The following is a 20,304-nucleotide window of genomic DNA, read 5'->3' as shown; positions in this document are numbered from 1 at the left end:
CCAGCGGGGAATGATGATGTATATGTGACAAGAGTGTGTATGATGACATACGTACCTTGAGAGACGAGCCACATAGGATATGATTTGTTCTTCTGCCAATTCGTTGTAACATTAGTTTCCACAGTGAATTACAAATTTTCTGAAGTATTGACTAGTAACAACATATGTCGCTACTATACTAAACCGAATTTTGTTGGGATTTTTACTGGCCTTCGCAAAATTTAAGTAAAAGTATGCTAAATGAAAAACAGAAATTTAGGTGATGAACACACGAGCAAAATTGACTTTCTTTTTCCATTGTATATGACAAATAACACGCGTCTGATATTTGCTGCGACTGAAGCCCTTTTAGTATCGGAACAATTTCAAAGAAAACAATCTGGATTCATATTATTTAGATACAGAAATAATATGGTACAAGGGTAATTTAGCAATCAAAATTCTGACTCTCGGTCAATAATATTTCATACTATAGAAACTTTACTGTAAGCCTACCAGTGGAAAAAATTATCTGTTTCATTGCTCCACTCGATCATACTCATGATAGACGTTTGGGCATAATAGGATTTTTATATTTATATTTATTAAATCTTATCTGGCGCATCAGCCCTGCAGTTCAGTATGCTAGAATTGTCGACAGACTTGATACGTTTGAAACTTAAAGTATCGACACTTCTGTAGGCCCCGAGTAGAAGTAAATTTCTATTATTGAACTATAATGTTAGAGACTTAAAATATCCACCCTCTAACTGCAATCACCATGCTAATGCTTCCTAGTGCGGGCACAGATATGACGCCATATCCTAAAATAATTCCATGAGTTTGGTCAAGATTGACAAAATGACTATGCAAGTGCTTAGAGCATCTTTCTAGTTGTTTCTGCTCATAAAATCAATCAAAAATTACACATAAATATCAGACAGAGGCCGCTCCTCTGCGTTCCAAGATATAGGAAAACGATGACGTAGTGCAGTCGCATTCAGGCGTAGCGGAACAGCATTGAGCTAACTATATTTCAAGTACAACCATGATCTGACATTAGCCCGCTTCTGTGATATTACTGTCAGTGCTGTAGTAGGAACCGACGTTTTATGTCGGGGATTTAATACGGTACATTGGATCAATAACATGAGCAGGAGAAAACCTGCGTTACGAATTGGAGGAGGTGTTCTGAACAGGAGCACACTTTATCAAAAAAGTGAGTAATTTTCGAATTAATTAATGTATGGTAATGTTCGGTGTTACCGTGCAAATTTTGAAATTACTTTAACATAGCTTCATGAATTCTGGAATAGGATAGAATTCACATATTTCTGTATTCGGATAATCTTATTTGTAGTTTTGTGTTAGATTTTATTCATGCAGTTGTGTATCCTGAGATTGAATATAAGGGTACCGGTACCGGTACGGTAGCATTGCGGTACGGTAGCCTACCGTACGATAGGCGCGGTGGTGTGGCTCAACGGGCTAAGCGTTAGGAATACGCTCGTCACCGCACCTCTAATTACTCTGCATGGGTTCGCAGGTTCGAATCCCATGCAGGGATGGTTATGTGCGAGAGGATTGCTGGACTCCTCGCCGTCGTTGGGTGGTTCACGTAACCGCTGGTCGGTTACGGCTTCCTCCACTACCAACAGACCAAGTCCATGCTTCCAAAAAAAAAAAAAAAACTAATCCCATACCCGACTTGGAATGGTAACCGGACGAGAGGCCGTGGTTCGCCATATGGATATGCCGTCTTATGGTCTTTCCTCTCCCCCGGGATAAATATGTAAAATCCTATCCTAAATCCATTAATTCTGTATCCTGGTATCGTAATTCAGTAATTGCAGAATTGGCACTCAGATATTTCAGTATTTCTGAGCAGCATAAGTTTATACCAGTACTTATGGGTATTTACAGATACCGTATATAACTTATATAAACAATGCAAAAAATTAAACACTGATCGCTTCGAGTCCATTTTGATATTCCGTGTATACAGTCCAGCAGTCTGACAGTTCATTGATTGACAACTAACGCTGTCTCTTGCAGAACATGCATGTCACTATTTTTCTGCAGCATAAAATCAAGGGTTATTTTGATCTTGGGTGAGTATTTCTGTGATTGCGCATTCCTCTTTCTGTTTTTGCTTGAGGCCACCCGCAAGCAATGCTTGTGTGCTATTTTCTTTTCTGTCCCTGGTCTTAAAATAGAAAACAAAGCACAAACATTTAAATTATATTATGATACAGATAGAACATGATAGATGATTTTAATTTCTTCTTTAGATGTACCTGAAAATGAAGGACTCGGTTTGCGTGGTTCTCATGGTGACAATGATGAAAAGAAGATTGACTCACCATCTCTCGTACAAAATAATTTAACACAGGCAATCCATAATCTTGATTCTAAAGTTGCGGATTTTTTGAAGGAAATTGATGAGCTTGAAGCAGGTGACACAAAGGAACAAGATACACAAGCAGTGCAGTCGCAGCAAAGTAAATATAATTTTAGTGTTTTCAAAAATTGTTGCCTCTTCAAATTGAATTGATTATCTAATTAATTTGTTCATTAGGTAGTATAGGATTTATAGAATAAGATAGGATTTACATATTTATCACAGAGAGGGAAAAGAGGATAAGACAGCTTAATCATATGTCGAATCACAGTCTGTTGTCCACCATTAGTTCTCAGATGCTTGGACTTGATGGTTGAGGAAGTCGTAACCGATCAGTAGTTATAGTTATGTGACTTCTCGCAAGTGGTGGGGAGTCCCGCAATCCTCTTGCACATTGTTATTCCCCACAGGATTCGAACCTGCGAACCCAAGCATGGTAATCAGAGGTGCAATGGCAAGCGTATTCCTAGTGCTTGGCACAATGCGCCACATTGTGCGCCACATGAGTGGGTGAAACGATCGAATACAAATGAGATTTATATTAAATATTACAATAGTTAGTTTTCATCCAAATTTGTAATTTTTTTTAGTTGTGTCTTAATTTTGATAAATTCATGTCACAGTTCATAAAGATGAGGGCTTGAATACAATATTTATCTGTAACAACAATTGCCTTTAATTGGGCATATCAACATCAATAACATTGACGTACAACTGAGTCATACCTTTATCATAGGGGTCACTTTTACTATTCATTGCCTATTCTTGGCGGTACCTTAGTTGTTAATTTTGTATTTAGTTTCCTATGGAAGCTGGCAACAATGCATTGATGAGAACACTCAACACCCATACTACTGGAATACTGAGACTAATGAAGTTACATGGGTATTACCAGAAGAAATCTCAAAACAATTAGAAGCTGTTTCTCAGGTTGTTACTGAAGCTTCTTCGATAATTCTAGTTTGTTAGGCTTGAGGGAAATTGATTCTACAATTCAACATTTAAATTTTGTTCTAATAAGATTGACTAACATTAACTTCAAAATTTGGACGAATTACCAATTGCTCTAAAATTAATAGATGATGATGCATACACTACACACCAATATTTCAAACCAAGAACTCCTAATATTTAAAGTTCTTCTATTTCCCTTTACTATTACTTAGGCCCAGAATTCTTAGGATTCGGCCTTACCTACACGATTCAATAAATCCTGGGCATATGGTTGGGGCCTGACACTCTCGGTCACTCGGATGTTATGCTAGGCTTCAATATGTTTCTTTTATTATCAAATTACTGTTGCTCTTTAGAAAATGAAATGTTGAACTACAATTTTTATCAAAGTCATGTTATTGGTTTAGGTATTTTAATAAAACGCTACCACATTTATTCTCATCTTTTATGTTTATGAGTGTATTTAATAAATATGAATTAAAAAATTTACAGGTACCTCAAGCACACGTTGAGACTGATACGACAGCAGTGAAAGACATCAATATAAATGAAGAATCTGAAGGTGGTTTCTATTTTTTTAAATTGTTTTAGAGTTTAAAAGTTGAATTTGAAATAACATCGATGTCTTATATTTTAGACCATAACAAGAATGATCAAGAAACAACCGATGTGAAAAATCAAGCTAAAATTGAATCATCAATTGCTGTACAAAAGTATGAGTTGACTTTTTTAGGAATTTTTTTTAAGAGTCTTATTAATTTGTATATTATGCTTGTTTTGAATATAATGATCTTAAAAATGTATTACATGAAGATTTGATTAATAGAATTAAATTTTTTGAATTGCTAAATATTGACATTTCAAAATATTTTTTTCTAGTCATAACAAATATAAAGAATACCATAATCTTTTTACTATAAAATGTATTAATATGTCTGAATGTTTATAATGTGTTAAAAAGAAATTTGCTTTAATTGTGAGGAATACTTGATCTTTCTGCGCTATAGATCAATTTTGGTATTTCTTCATCAACATATTACTTGAATGCCAAACTTTTTTGAATAAAAACCAGCGATAGGGATCATCTATCTATATTTATATTTTCAACAGCTTGTCTAAATTATAAAATTTGAGTACTGTAAAATGACAATTCAAACATGTTTTTTATTCATATTCTTTTTGTGAGAAACAAGAGCTGTGTTTTTGCTATTTTTAAATATTCCTTATCCTATTACCAACTCTGTTCTTTTAAATTAGTGAAACTCAAAATGAAGATTCATTTGATATTGATGTTGATGCAGAATTGGAACAAGCTCTTGAAAGTGTTTCAGGTAAAATTTAAATGCATTTTGATCAAATATCCTTACTTTACTCTTTTATACAAATATGCTTAATGCGGATAGGCTCAGCGGTGGGCGCTCCAGAGGTATGTGTACCAATATGGAGGTAACTAATTTTGTTCGCCTTCTTTACATCAAGTTGTGTAAAGAGACGGACACCCATGGGCATATGGCAGGGGTGGGCACAATTTTTAAGTATAAGAGCCGCATGCTGCAAGTCAGAACTTTAAAAGAGCCGCAGAATTTTTGAATTTCAGAATTTATTAATATTAGCGAAATACCATGAACAGAAAAGAAATTCAAACAAGAGTCTAATAACAATAAATAGATAAACAAGACAGCTATGCTCAAATATATGCACAATTTGAGCTCATTCAATTTGTGTTTCCTTATAGCTGATTTACGAGGGTAGTCTTGTAAGAGGTTTTCATGATTCGTTTCATGGTGCCGTTTAACATTGCTGACTTTATTCTGACTTAGTAGCTTATGACAGATTAAGCACGAAGGTTTATTCTCCTGACTGGTGAATGCGTATTCTTCTTCCCATTCTGACTTGACAACTCTGTTTTCATCTTCGTACTTACGTTTTTTAATTGAGGACATATCGCACAGTAACTTAGAGTTTAGACTAACTAACCGCAATCAAGCTGCAATACCGCTGACGCATCAATAAACATTGACCATTGTGACGAAAGATTTGCTGTTTAAGAGTTTACATTAAAGTTTTTCTCTTAGTTAAAATTCGGATAATAATTTATGTTAGCGAGAAGAGCCGCACAAAAAGTCTGGCGAGCCGCGGTGTGCCCACCCCTGGCATATGGTATATTCACTTGGCCAACACAAACAGTCTCCGATTTCGTAATAGAACTAAAACAAGGAAAATAGGAATGGATGTATGGCCTGACCCTAACCTTGTACACACAGGCTGATTTAATCTGCGTAAAACCTCTTCAAAATTCCTGAAACTTAATATGATGCATTGTTCAACTGATCACAGATAAAAAAAAAACTACAATAGGAAACGTTAGAATCAAAATATTTTCTTCACAAATTTTAGATCCGATTGTGCAACCTACGGAGCTCGATATTGAGATAGAAATATTGAGAAGACGATTGCTCCCATTATCTGATCAAGAGGAACAAGATCTTATGACAAGGTTTGAAACTAAGAATTCCTGGATACCAAATTGAATTAAAGCATTATTTTGTTCATGGAAGCAATTTATTAATTCATGATTGCAATTAAGTCTGAGAATCATCAAATTACTTCACAACGTCATTTAGGAATTAACAGTTATTTGCGGAACTCAATCATAGTATATTAATCTGTTTTTTATTATTTAGGTTTGAATCGGAAATTTTGAAATTAGAAGAAGCAGAAGAAGAAAAAAGGAAGAAGGGTATATGGAAGAATTATGACAAACAGGTTTTGGAAAGGTAAGTTTTAAATAGATAAAGTTTCAAATTTTATGGGTTTGTGTGGGTCATCACGATTTTTTTTTTACGACGAATTATGAATATAAATTTATTTTAAGAAACCTTTTCAATGAAAATCGATGACATTTCGAAATTGATCTGTAATGACGTAGTACTAGGAACTCTTGAGATTTCTCTTTTTTAGTATTTTCCTTTCATACTTATGGAGAGGTCAATTACGGTAGGTAGATAAAGCTCACTATTTGAACTCGTTTCATATTGGTGACAAAGGTATCATTATCATTTAATATTTCTATGTTTGTGTATTGTTTTGCTTTTTAGAAAAAATGAAATCAATCTTGATAAAACAAAATGGAGGACGGAAAGATTACCTGTATTACAAAAAATGGGGTAGGTTTATTTGGTAATAGTGAACTGGCACAGCATGATGCAGTGTGAGATGATGATTGTGTTTGCGCGCTCTCAATATGTCTTTTGTTTGCTAGTCGATAGTTTAATGAGAGAAAGTATTGTTTCACAACAGTAAATGTCCATGATTTCAATTTAATAAATTTCTAAGTTCATTTTTTTCATGTTATGAAAATTTATAGAATTTGTGAAATTACAGCAAAGTTTTCGATAAATTTTGCAATTTTAGTACTTGAAAAATTAGCAATAATAGTGTTTTTGCTGCGTAAAGTATAAATTTAGAATTTATCAGCCTGAATAATTTACATGAAAAATTCTACAACATCAAACTTTCCTATCTTGGATAAGATATATGATCATTATGAGCTCTCTCATTTCAAGAAAATTTTGTTTTTCAAAGAAAACATCTCATAAATTGTACTAAAATTCTTTTGAACAGTGGTAAATGCACTAAAATTGTTTGTATTTTTCCAAAGTTTAACACCCGAAAAAGAAGAGCAAAGTGAAATTTTCAGTGACGAAGAAGAAGATTTTGAGCAAAATCATGTTGATGACGATACAATCACACATATCAAAGACATTGATCCTTCTCATAATAAGTAAGAAATAGTCCATGGTGAATAAATTTTGACTCTATGTAAAACTGTATATCACCCCAAATGCCAATTTTCACGAAAGCAGAACTTAGAAACTATAATATAAGGGATTCAAAATTAAACTTTCAACTTTCAAATTGAATTCAAACTGAAAAATTGAATCCCAAAAAATAATAGGCTGAGCAGGACAGTTTTTTTTATTATGTGTATGAAGTATTAGAAAATTATAAACGTGAATAAATAATTAGATGATTATGAGCTGAAGACACTAACCTTTCTGGTAGCTTCAGCTCCATCTAATATGGTAAGCTAGGCTCAAGCTACAACAAAAAGTTAGACTCTGACTTCCAATCCATGAGTATACCATTTCTAAGATGATAGCAAAGTCTGAATCGTTGAGTCTCTTTGTGTTTTCTGCAGAGCTGGGAATTTTAAATTGAATAGTAAATTATTTGAATCGATGCAGACGAAAATTTCGAATCTTTGCCATTTTGTTTTTTCATTCTGCCAAAGGTCTACGTCCTTTCCCCATTTTTTTCAATGTAATTCTGACATGATATGATGACTCTTTTTTTTCCCGAGTTACTGAAGAAACATGTTTTTTATTGTGTGTCAACACTCAGCCAACAGTCTAAGTGATGGATTCTATGTTTCTAGTAATTTATGTGTCAAAGTGGACCCATTACAATGAAAATGTCACATGCCAATACATATCTCCCAAGTATTCAAGATTCGATTTTGTTGAAAAAAATATATTGATTTAATCATCAGGTATTCGAAAATGCCCAGCCTTAATTTCAAGATGTAGTGTCTCTTTTTACAGCCAATAAATTTCTTATCCTTTTCCAAGTACAACACACAACTAGTGTGTAGTATTGTACAGGTTTCTTATCTCAATTACTAGATGGATTTTCATTATTTGTACTAGTTTGCAATCCTGGGTGCCAAATTTTGCTAAAATAGCAAATCTCATGATTTGAATCTTAAAATACATTGTCTTATTTTCACCATAGGTTGAATGAATCAAAATTATCCAAAATATTGGACGTAGAACCACAAGAAACAACAAATACTGATTCTTCAACACTAAACAACGCTATTCCTGATGATGCCAGTAAAACTAAGGTAATTATATTTATTTGTCCAAGTATTGTAAAGTGTCGTGTGGGTGGGGATATGAAGTCAAATACTCAACCAATTTCTGACATTTGAAACAGTAAGTTCGATTGTCATCGAACGAATGAACTTTATTTCAACAGCAAGCCCCGTTATACATTTTCTGGCTGAGATATTCCAGATTCACAGTGTGAGAGTGCCGATTCAGTAAAAACTGTCAGGAAAAGAACATTATTGTCCAATACCCAATTTCATATTGGTCTAATGATAATAATAAGCAGATGCCAGAAAAAAGAAAATAAGTCAAGCGCCGAGTACAGACCCCAGAGAATCAGGCCAAAACAATTGTGTCTAGAAGATTAGCATATTACTCCTAAATACTGTATGTAATTCGATATGATACCATCTACTGTGGAAAAGATGATGGAACTGAAGGTTTTCTTACACCATCCCAGGTCTGTGAGTTAGTGTGAAAAGTTGACTGGAACCTAGAGTATATGGCCTGATGAAGCTTCCTATTACTTCTATTGTAGATATGTTAAGTGTGCTCTTTGATTATTCTTCAATCCTTAGAACGTCTTTAATAACAAGATGTGATTATAGCATCCTCATAAATTTGAAATTATAGTTCGAAATTATTGAGCGTTTGAAATGGGGTTATTCAGGGTATTTATATTACAGTTGCATCATGATATATGCTGGTTGTTGTTTTGTACACCTACAAAATTCCAAGTTCTCTTCATTATGTAGCTTCAGCCCCCCTTTTTATTATTTTTAATCTTTCAGGATGATATTTCAACATTATCTGGAACCATATTCGACAAACTCAATTTTCTTGGAATTTCAGCAAAAGCTTTCACTAACTTTCATCGTCTTCTGATTGAATTAGAGGTAACTATTAAAGTAGGATAGGATTTCCTATTTATCCCGGAGGAGAAGAAAGTCGATAAAAGGCTCAATCATGTTTCGAACCACGTCCTCTCGTCCGGTTACCAGTCCATGTCGCCGTCGGGTATGGGATTTGTCAGCCATTTATTTGTTTTCAAAAGTATGGACTTGATGGTGGAGAAAGCCGGTTACGAGAACCACCCTACGGCAACGAGGAGTCCAGCAATCCTCTCGCAAATAACTATCCCCACATGGGATTATGCATAAATATGCATAAATGTTCTTAGTAATAGGACTTCAACTCTCGAATATAATCTTAAATAGAAATAACTCAATGGTGATATTTTATAAAATCTTTTAACGAAAAAAAAACAAGATAACAAGTTTTTGATAGTTTCATATATATATTGTTCCGACTTGATAAAATTTTCTCATTCTTGTTTATATACATCTAATTTAACTGAATGTGGTAAAAAATTTGTTTTAAGTAACCAAATTCTGAAAATGAAATTTTTGATTTTCCATTTTTTTATTTATTTTTGAAGCTTTATAAATTTTTGCATGAATGCGACGAGTTCATCATTCCCTAAATTCTCAATTTCAGACGAGAATTACAGATTGGAAAGAAGATGTGCTGCCAGCATCATATTTGTTAAAAAAGCTACAAATCGCAACACAACAATTGAAAACATATGAAGAAACAGCAACGCCTGATGGGTGGTCTTGTCAATGGGACAGGTAGATTGAATAATAATTGGAATTCTTTCACCTTAATTTTGACAAACCACAGAAAAGGAGAAAATATTCGATGGAATCCGATTTCGAAAGAAATTCTTTTAAATGGATCTCGAAGTTTATTTGCTAACTCTCTGTGGAAAATCATTTCTATAAATTTTTGATCGAATTTTCAAAATTGAATGCAATGCGGGGTGGGGTATAGGTTATAGAATGCAGTCGAGAAGAGGACGTCTACACAAGCAGTGGTGCCGAAAACGTCAAAGAAATTTGTCGATATCAACAACATTTGGTATGATCTCATGAGGTGCTGGTGAGTTGAAATGCAATTTATGTTTTAATGAATTATATATTTCCATTTTTCATGTATTTGAATGTTTTTTCAACTTTGATTTCAGATGTGGTGAACATTTATACAGTATTTTCATGTTGTTGTAAGGTTTTTCTTCTTCTTTTTTTTTCATATAAACCTGTTCGTGATTTCAATGGAAAAAGATCTGCAAAAAGATATTTTTATGTGAATAACAAGACCAAAGAAGCTCAATGGCATTATCCAGAAAGCAAAAAAGAAGATGAATCAATAGAAAGTAGTGATATTGCTTCGAAAAAAGAAGGTCCTGTTGCATTATACTTAATACCGTCTATCTATTAGATCTGGATAATTTGTGGTGATTTGTTAATATTAATATTTGTTAACACTAAAATTTAGAATTTTTCAATTTGATTCACACTATGGAAATTTGTAAATCTGATTTGCTTTTTTTAATATACTGTCAAAAAATTATTTGCAAAATTAAATTTCCACTAATGAAATATCAAATTTAATCATATATCTAATTTGGTTCTCTCTTAATATTATCAATTTTATTCTACACCACAGGCAGGATAGTTGGTATGATAATAACCTGGTTTAAGATATCACAAATTGTATTAGTTTATCTGACTGGAAGACTAACTGCTTGTTGGTGGATGCTATTCTGAGCAAAAGTGACACTTAAAAAAGTTCTGTACCAAAAAAATTTTTCTCATAGATGTGCATTTTCTATATAGATTCAAACAAGAACAAGCGTAGTGGTACGCCTGTGACATCTGAAATTAACATTCAGACAAAGAAAAGTAAAACTGAAAAAGAAGATGATATTTCTTCGAAAAATACATCAGATGTTCCCAAACGAATGCCTACTTCATCTACTCAATCTCTATACCAGGGATATACACAGAACTATAGTTCATACCCCTCACCATTTTCAATGGAAGGTCCTCAACCTCCACCCCCTCCAGGAGAGGAGTCTGTTCCTTTTGAAATTCCTCCTCCGTTGCCGAGTGCCCCTGCAGAAAAGCCTCCTCTCCCGCCTCCACCTCCTGATGAAGATGTCGAGGGAGATGTTGAAGATTTTGAAAATGATGACGGAATTATGATGGAAATGAGTGATGAGGAGGGTCAGTTGTTCAATAACTTGTACATATATATCTTATCAGGGATGGCCAAAATTGAACAATTGTTTTGAATACATTCTGAGATGATATTTCTCAATAAATAATAAAGAATACAGGGATGTCCAAATCGGATAGTCAAATATATTTGAATTGCATCATAATTTATTGTTTCAATCTTCAGTTTTGATCGTTACCATAACAGGATTGTTATGGTTACGATCAATTATTAATATTTGCATTTCTTGCTTAAATAGTGTTTACATAATATTTTGTATCTATCTGGTATATTATCGATATCCTGTTATAGTTGATTATAATATTGTTCAATTTAAGGAGGCAGCTTAATTTTTGAGCAAAGTTAAAAGCATTACATCCTACAAGAAATTTAGCAAATGTAACTTAAAACACAATTTTTCGATCTGATGACCGATTTTTTTCTGAATGAAAGTACATTTTTGCATGCAAACTAAAGATTAATCAGCTTTTCTGTGATAGCATAAGACTTAATACTCGTATAGAGGAATACTTACGAGTATTGAGGAATACTTGTGAGATAGGGAGAAGTTTCGGGAATCAGCTTAACAATGTCGGCTAGCCTAATGTGATAAAGAAAAACATTTTACTTCAGTATTTAAAACATTTCTCTATTCTTACCCAGAAGTAAAAAAATTCCTAAATTTTAATCATGCCACACATGCCATTTGTAACTGTGATAATATTATTAGGCTTAATTCCAATTTTCTCCAGATTTTTCAAAAGTCCATAAATTTTAAGTTTGTGGGATTTTGGCATTTTTATAATGTATTTGGTAAAGTCCAGTATTCGATTATGGTCATCCCCGAATGAAAATATTTTGAATTTGTTCATGTTCAGTTGAGAAATTGATAGAAATCATTGTGAATTTATAAAACTTGAATTTAATAATGCATTATATATATCTCCTTAATCAATTTGTATCGGAAATATATTTAATGTAACTAACTTCGGTTGTATTCAATGGTCCATTGTTTCGGGACATCCCTATTTTGTATAATTTCTGGTTATATTCTGAACGTTTGGTGATTGATTTATATATTATAATATATATTCTGTTTGAAACTCTTCAGTTTCCTAATATTATGATATCAGAATTGTTTGACTATTTCAGATAATGTTAAAAAAGCGGAAGCGGATACAACGTCAGCAATCATGTCACAACCTGTTTTATACAAGGTAGGATTTTTATTTCATAAGTAAAGCTATTTCATAGCTCACATTATGGGACTAGTATTGGAATCCTATACTTTATTGAGTACTGCCGTAGTGTTTGTACCAGGTTAGGGTTAGGCCATGATTTTATTAGATTTTCCTTATTTTAGTTCTATTGCGAGTTCGGGGACTGTGTTAGCCAAGTGAATATACCCTCTGCCAATAGGTTTTAGTCCCTTTACACAACTCGATGAAAAGTAGGCGAACATGCACTTCTAAAGCGCCCAATTTTCATTACAGCAATGTGTTGTGAAATTTACGCATTTGTCTTTTATGTTAATAGTATACAAACTAGACAAATTTTTTTATTTTCAGCCTCAAGTTCAATCTCATTTTCAAGCTCCCAGTAGAACTGGGTATGCTATGTATATGACACAGAATTCTGATCTATCGTATGTACAACGATCATCTTCACCTTTATCTCAAGTAGAAGGTTCATCGTCGCCTCAAGCTGTTCCTCAATCTTCTAGTCTGATGAAGGCCTCTGTAAGCAATACCAAATCCAAAAAAGTTAAAAAGGTATGCTTGTCATTCATTGCAAGAGAATATTTACACTTGATTACAAATTGTTGGCAAACTAAAAATGAAAATTAGCTCCAAACTTAACAGTGATTCCTAACCGCTGTGCCAAAACTTTGTGGATCATGTTACTTAAATACATGTTACTAATTTCTGTTTCATTATTAGATTTTTTTGCCAGTTTGCGAGACTGGTCCGCCAAAGTCAAAATGTTGGGAATTACTGTTCTATATAACTGAATTTTGTTAACAAAAACTTGAAAATTTTTTGAGACTAAGAATCAGTGTTAACTCTAAGCAAATTATGAGTGCGAAAGTGCTTCGCAGTCGAAAAAAAAAGTGCGAAAGTGCTTTTGCCGATATAAACAAGTTAGGTGCCTTAGCCTTTCATATAACCCATTTAAAACGGCATAGATACTCGAAAAAGCGCTCCTCCGGTTAATATTATGAATTAAAGAGAAGACTTTTCGTTAACCGAGTTCCCTTTAAGCGAATTCATGTTTAATTAAAACAAGCGAATTCATCGGCAACGAAATAACATCTGCTAACACCTGCCGCGGACAAAACTTTCATGCAATGTATCACGGTGTCAGTTGCTTACTCGTGTAAACAGCAAAGACTATCACATTTGTTACTCCTTCCATCTAACAGACACGAGGCAGGCTGGAAACCATATTAGTTACAGGGTGGATCGTTTGTACAAATCCTGTGCAAAATAATCCCCCCCCCCCCCCCCCCCTCAAATATAAATAGCAATCAACTAATTAGGGTTGGGTGCGCTGGAAATTCAACTTTTCGATTTATCCCTAAACCTAATCTGATAATTATTAATTTGTGATTTTGAACCACTTTGTAAGTCGCCACCCGCTGTTTTAAAAGATAGGTTAACCTACGTTCCCTCCAAAATATTACGCAGGATACTCCCCTGTTTTAGGAGATAGGTTGACCTACTTTCCTTTCAAACTTTTTTCTCCGAAATATTACACAAGATCACTTTGAAAATCCTCCCGTTTCGTGAGCTAGCGTGACCTAATTTCTCATTTACATTTATATTATACTATTTCAGAGCTTACCCAAAGACAAGTAATTTTTAAATGTCGACATGCCTTGGTTTGCGTGCGAGTTAGTTTAAATCGGGCAGAAAACATCATATATTGGCAAAATGTTTAGTAATGTCATGTACTTTCAGCATTCATAAATAGCACTCTTTGTAATGCTGCTGACCTAGTATCAAATATTCGCATCACAACGCCACTTGCGGGGTTTCCATATATTTCAATTACACTAATAGGAAGGATGACACCAAAGAGTTTTCTTTTGCGAAGGTACACTAAATATAACAAGGGTGATTATTGAGAAAAACATGAATATAAAAAATAAACGAATGATATGATAGTGGATCCCAAATAATTTTGAGAGTGTCTCGAAATACCAATCCATTTAATAAATAATTTTTATTCGACCACATGAACGCTGATATCCTGAAAATTAATGTTGAAAGAGAATTACGCATTCTCAGATATCGGACATCCAGTCGCGATATTCAATCGTTCATATGCACAAATCTCACATAATTGCTACCCAAGTTTGTAAAGTTTAGAAACCAACAAACAGAAAATAACTTATCCTAAAACACAATTGAAATTTAGTCGGCAATAAATTCGTCGCCAAGACGATGCCATACAAAACAAAAAAGATTTGGTCGCGAGAGTTACGTGAGATGCTGCCGTTGTTTTTTAAGCAGAATGTAAAAAAATTTATAATTAATAAACGGGTGTTACGACGCCCTTTACACATCGTGTGTATTAAACTTCCCTGGTAAGAACTTTGGTAAGTACTATTATTATTGTACTTATACACCTGTTGGAGTATTTCAGACAATTTCGAATTTAAAATAAATGAAAACCCGACATATAATAAAGACGCAAAAGTAAAATGAACATTTATTGAAAAAGTTATTATTTAAGAAAGATTTAAATATTATTTAAACATGATCGTACAATTCCGCCAAAACCTCGATGTTCGCAAGTGAGATGATAAATAAATACTTCCCTGTATTCGATCAATTAACTTTAGCGTATCGTTGTTCTGCCAACAAACAGCCGGGTGCAAAATATTTCCGTCCTGTGATATGCTCACAAATATTCTCGATATTAATATCATACCCTCGCGTATGTACTTTCTATTAGTTCTTTTGTGATCCCTTCCATCCTTGGCCAAGTCATGTTTCGAATATGTGAACATTTTATTCGACCATACATGGCCGACGGGATGTTAAAATTGTAAACAAGAGAGAGGTAAAATCAATCGCGAATTTCGTTATAACAGCTCGTTTACGAATTGTTGCGCCTGTTATCGTAGAAAATGATTACATTTGTTGTATTTTGAGGCATTTAAGCAGTAATAATTAGGGCATGACATCATCAAAATCGTCAAGTGAGATATTGAAATTGCAAATTCCGTAAATAAAATTGTGAATTATTCGGTAACGAATTCAGCTTTAATGACCGTAGGGGTATTGTTTTGTTGAAAATTAATATCAATGTGAGAGCGCCAAAAACATACAGTCCATACCGATGCGACTACAATTGGTGTGGCGCGTTTATTAATAGTGTAAAATAAATTAAACGAATATCAATTATAACCAAGCCTTTCAGCGTGTTTATTTTCTGTGGGCAGGAATCGTAAAATACCATCTTGAGACAAATTCACTTCTATTATAAAATCTTAATTTTAAGGTATTATCGTTATACAAATAACGTGTGGCAACTTTTTAATTTATCGTCGACCAAAAAACCGCCCCACACTCGTCCAAACGTGTGTCGAGCTTGAACGACAGGAACAGATTCATCGACGACCTTTATTAGGGAAAATATGTATTTTATTGGGAATGCAAAATAAATGTAACAAAACGCATTTTTTTGTGATATAACTTTGTATTTTCGGAAACGGGTTGCCGTGAAAGGTAAAATTTGATCTAAATTAATCGCAAAAATGTTTTATTTTAAATGTAACAAAACACATTTTGCGATATAACCTTGTATTTTCGAAAATGGGTGTCCTGAAAGGAAAATATGATCTAAATTAATCGCAAAAATGTTTTATTTTAAATGTAACAAAACACATTTTCGCGATATAACCTTGTATTTTCGGATACCGGGTGTCATGAAGAGTAAAATATGATCTGAATTAAGCGTAAATAATGTTTCATTCCAAATGTATCATAACGCATTTTTTGCGATATAACTTTGTATTTTCGAAAACGGGGCGTCACGAAAATTATTAATCTAATGTTTTATCTATCGTCTAACTAAGTCTGGAACACATCATTTTCGGGGAGAACTCTAGCCCGCGAAACGTCATTTAATTTAAAATAGAGAATGTTTCACGCATTTCAAAACGGAAAATCACCAGTACCATTCAACCCTCCGGATTCAGTATTCTATATCCCCGTGTCAAAACTTTCTGAAGAATGGAACAAAGAACCCGTCAAACCGCCGCGGAAGAAGGGGAGTATTTTTTGCACTAATATTTAGGGCGTGACAATATCAAAATCGTCAAGAAACTGGTGAATTTGCAAATTCCATAAATAAAATTGTGAATTGCTGGGTAACATTTTAGCTATAATTATCGCCGGGGTATTGTTTTGTTGAAAACACGTTGAAACTTAAGGGAATTAGTTACAATTAGCGCCTGACCTCTATTAGGCACTCGAAAAAAAAGCACTCGAGCCCAATCTTTTTAGCATTAAGTCGCATACGTAAAATATCCTGTAAAAGAAGTGCTGTTCATTAACGTCATCTCGTCTTATGACCACGCAGATATGCCTTTATTGCCGAATTATTCAATCACTATTTTAAATCAACATTCAGGATTGGCACAATTTCAGATTTGCGAAGTTTATCACCATAGAAATACATGAGAAAGTTAATTATCGTCTTAATAGATATCTGCAAAACGGTATGGATAATAATATTACCATTCGCATAAAATTGGGACAGTAAATTTACAAATCTTGATAGGTAATATTAAAGCCAACGCAAATGTTAATTTGAGTCCTCAATGTCTTCAACAGCTGTTGCCGATGTGAACGAACGGGTAAACCCGAAATATAAAACTTCGATGTCTGCCGACCCACAAGAATTCATATTTGTGAAAAAGAGAGGGCGGGAATATAGATTACCCAAACCCTGGACCATCGCCTCGGTGACAAGAACAATTAGCGATTACAACGGAATTAACCAGTAAAAAGGCTTTGTTGCCGATTTTTTAATGTTTCCACCACGTTTATTCGGTACTCCTTAAAAATATTCGATTCAAAAAAATATTGAATTTTGCCCACCCGTACTCGCATATCAATGAGAAATAGTAAATATCGCAAAATTCCGGAAAATGCCACGTCCTTTCAACATTCGATTACAATAAAATGGCACTTAATGGTATTTTGTGAATTTGGTGATTTTGCAAATCTGTGACATGCTACTAAAAGTTTCGTCTGATTTGAAAATCATGCAGTTTGGTCACAATTTATCCAAAGTGACTATAACACGTTACTAACACTTTTATAGTCATTTTGAATTCATCGATATCAATGATAGTCACATGACCACTCTCGTTTAAAGAAACGCACTGCTAGTATTCCAACATCTGGTTTCAAACACCCGGGAGCGTTTTTTGCGGGAGAAGCGGAATCGGTGTGCTTGTATAATAATCATATTATAAACAAGAATTTTGCGGTTAATGCAAAAGCTTTATCTCCTATGTCTGCATCTCATAGGTTAAAATTCCGGTAAATATCCTTATGATATGCAGAATTGAGTTACAAAAGTACTAGTATGTTAATTATTTGTCAACTTAATACTCGAAAATATTTGTTAACTTTGAATTTTTATTCCATTCGGAAAAAAGTGCTATTTCTCTTCAAAATCGGAAAAAAGTGCTATTCGCAGTCCCTAAAAAAAGTTGCGAAAGTGCTTCGCAATTTTCGCAAAAAAGTGCGCTAATAGTGAACACTGCTAAGAATGCTCAGTCATGTTTTTGAGTTTCGTTATCATCATTGAAAGTCTGAAATTCAACTAAAGAGAATTCAATATTTTTATTCCAGAGATAAATAAAGCACTACGGCTCTGATATCGATCAAAACTTGCAAAACTCTGATTGCGACTCCATAGATTTGGTTTATAGTATGATGAACTATCAAATGATATAAATGTTATTTCCTTTTGTAGGTGAAAAAATCAGCAGTAGTGAAAAAACCTGCAAAAGGTATTAGTTCTCTCGTTGCTCAGTGGCAAAAAGCAAAACATCAAATTGAAGAAGAAGATCGAATGCTAGAAAAAGATGATGAGGATGAAATTGATCATAAGGAATTGAGCAAAAAGCAAATTGAGAAATGGAAACAGGAACAGATATTGAGGTAGGTAGTACGGATTTGATGTGAACATTCGCTATTCATAGAACACCAGCTCACTGGAATCGATTGTGAAAATGGAAAATCTGTGAGGTAGCTCGATTTTTCCCACACCCAGCTGAATTTTCCTCAACTCAGTTGATTTTCGGGTGAAACAATGGCCCCCTCAGTACATTGAGGAAATAGTTGTTCGATTATGGCTTCCTCCACCATCAAGTCCATACTCCCAAAAACAAATAACTGGCTGACTGATCCTATAACCAACATGGACTGATAATCGGACAAGAGTCCATGGTTTGCCATATGATTAAGCCGTTTTTTATCGACTCTCATCTCCCCCTGGAATGAAAATGTCAATCCTAATCCTTCTCAAACCGCTTTTTACGTCGTTTGAAAGTTACCACTAACCATTGAATTTACTTCACAGTGGAAAAGCTTCAAGCAATGCCAATTTCGAGCCTGTGCCTGAAGATTGGAGAAACAGGATTTTAAAGAAAAAGGGAAAGGGTTAAGACTAACTCTTTAACAGCAACATTCCGAGGGCAGTTATCGTGCTGCGCATCGTTGATGATATGTGGAGAGACGAATATTTTTCTACCATGCTAAGCAGATTCAATTTTTTCTAAAACTTGCAATTTTTTGTCACGCCACAACTTTTTGAAATGCTTTAAAATATCCAATACAATCGTATTCTTCTGGATTTGCTTTATTGGTTATTTTGGTTGATCACTGTCATATTTTTCAAATGGTTCCACCTCATATTTTTTTTACAAACTTCCAACGCATGAAGGCTCATGACAACAACTGCGACTGTTTAGGGCAATGTTTCCCAAACATTTTTCTGCCAGCGCCCCCTTGGACGACCTTTTAGCTAACAAACGCCCCCCTGACTGAAAAGTAGAAATAAATTTATCCTCCATTTATCATTAGTCTAATTAGATGAATGGGCCTAGCGAAAGGCCGCGAGCACATCAATAGACGGCTTCAATATAGTCAAAAACAATCCTATGTTTCTTAAATATGTCAAATACGGTTTCTCTTGCCATCTAGAATCACGGTACGGCAATCGAGTACGAGCTGCGGGAAAAAAAAATTTCCTAATTAATCCCTCATGTGAGGATATTTCATTTAATTCAGGAGGGATAATATGAAACACTGGACTTCGTTTTGGGTTCAAGATCGCTTTGCAATGCAATCCTAATAAGAATTCCATGTTAGTAAATATGCCGAAAGGGTCAATTTCCCACTTCGGATTAAAATATATCATAGAAACAGATTTCTATGTCGGTGTGTAATTCTTGAATATGCTGCTTTACGCGACGAAAACATAAAACTCGCATTCCAGGGTGAAGGGAGCCGCGAAAAACCATTGCTATCCTAACCAATTGTCTATCGAGCAACGACACCGGTCGGGCTGGTGTAAGGCAGTTTCCATTGGGAAGCCGTCTTAATTCGGTGTGGTGTATTAAGCGCTTGAGTGCTTCATCCTTTTCATTGCATAATTGTTTAAGTAAGCGATAATTTAGCGCATGGGCCGTTATTTATTTTACTGCCATTATCAGCTCAAAGGTACAGAAGGCGTCTTATATTCCAAACAATCAACCAGAACTTACTTTGCTGATGGTGTGTTAATAAATCTGAAAGGACATTGCTATTGGCTTTTTTAATTCGAAAAATGTAACATTTTTGCTTGATTAATCCGGATGATTTTGAAGCCTGAGCGGCTTCATTAGAAATCGTTTAGGTACAAAGAAAACTTGTTGTTTGCAAATCAGAATTTTGGACTGAAATAGGTTCATATAATCGATAACTTCTATCATATTGCCTAAATTTTTGG

At 34.2% G+C, this 20,304-nt stretch overlaps 1 protein-coding gene across 1 annotated transcript; it reads left to right on the top strand.

The window, feature by feature from the left end:
• The first annotated feature begins 1,016 nt into the window (after positions 1 to 1,016).
• LOC120334230 (uncharacterized) lies at positions 1,017 to 19,167 on the top strand. Its single transcript, XM_039401700.2, has 19 exons — positions 1,017 to 1,198; positions 2,271 to 2,480; positions 3,180 to 3,310; positions 3,827 to 3,896; positions 3,972 to 4,047; positions 4,592 to 4,665; positions 5,732 to 5,831; positions 6,019 to 6,111; positions 6,433 to 6,501; positions 6,996 to 7,118; positions 8,129 to 8,240; positions 9,018 to 9,122; positions 9,724 to 9,857; positions 10,350 to 10,468; positions 10,905 to 11,294; positions 12,439 to 12,503; positions 12,855 to 13,058; positions 18,286 to 18,473; positions 18,895 to 19,167. Exons 1-19 carry the CDS (start codon positions 1,129 to 1,131, stop codon positions 18,977 to 18,979), a joined length of 2,418 nt encoding a protein of 805 aa, XP_039257634.2. The 5' UTR covers positions 1,017 to 1,128; the 3' UTR covers positions 18,980 to 19,167.
• The last annotated feature ends 1,137 nt before the right edge of the window (positions 19,168 to 20,304 follow it).

The sequence above is a fragment of the Styela clava genome, chromosome 15, assembly GCF_964204865.1.
Source record: "Styela clava chromosome 15, kaStyClav1.hap1.2, whole genome shotgun sequence".
NCBI lineage: Eukaryota > Metazoa > Chordata > Ascidiacea > Stolidobranchia > Styelidae > Styela > Styela clava.
The sequence above is the reverse complement of the archived record's forward strand: the minus strand, read 5'-3'. Positions and strand labels throughout refer to the sequence as shown.

Bases quoted from the DNA above. Each gene is read 5' to 3' on its own strand.
- LOC120334230 (XM_039401700.2), top strand. From the start codon at position 1,129: ATGAGCAGGAGAAAACCTGCGTTACGAATTGGAGGAGGTGTTCTGAAC. The intron at 6,112-6,432 runs GTAAGTTTTAAA...TTTGCTTTTTAG, and splicing joins GACAAACAGGTTTTGGAAAG to AAAAAATGAAATCAATCTTG. The intron at 13,059-18,285 runs GTATGCTTGTCA...TTCCTTTTGTAG, and splicing joins AATCCAAAAAAGTTAAAAAG to GTGAAAAAATCAGCAGTAGT.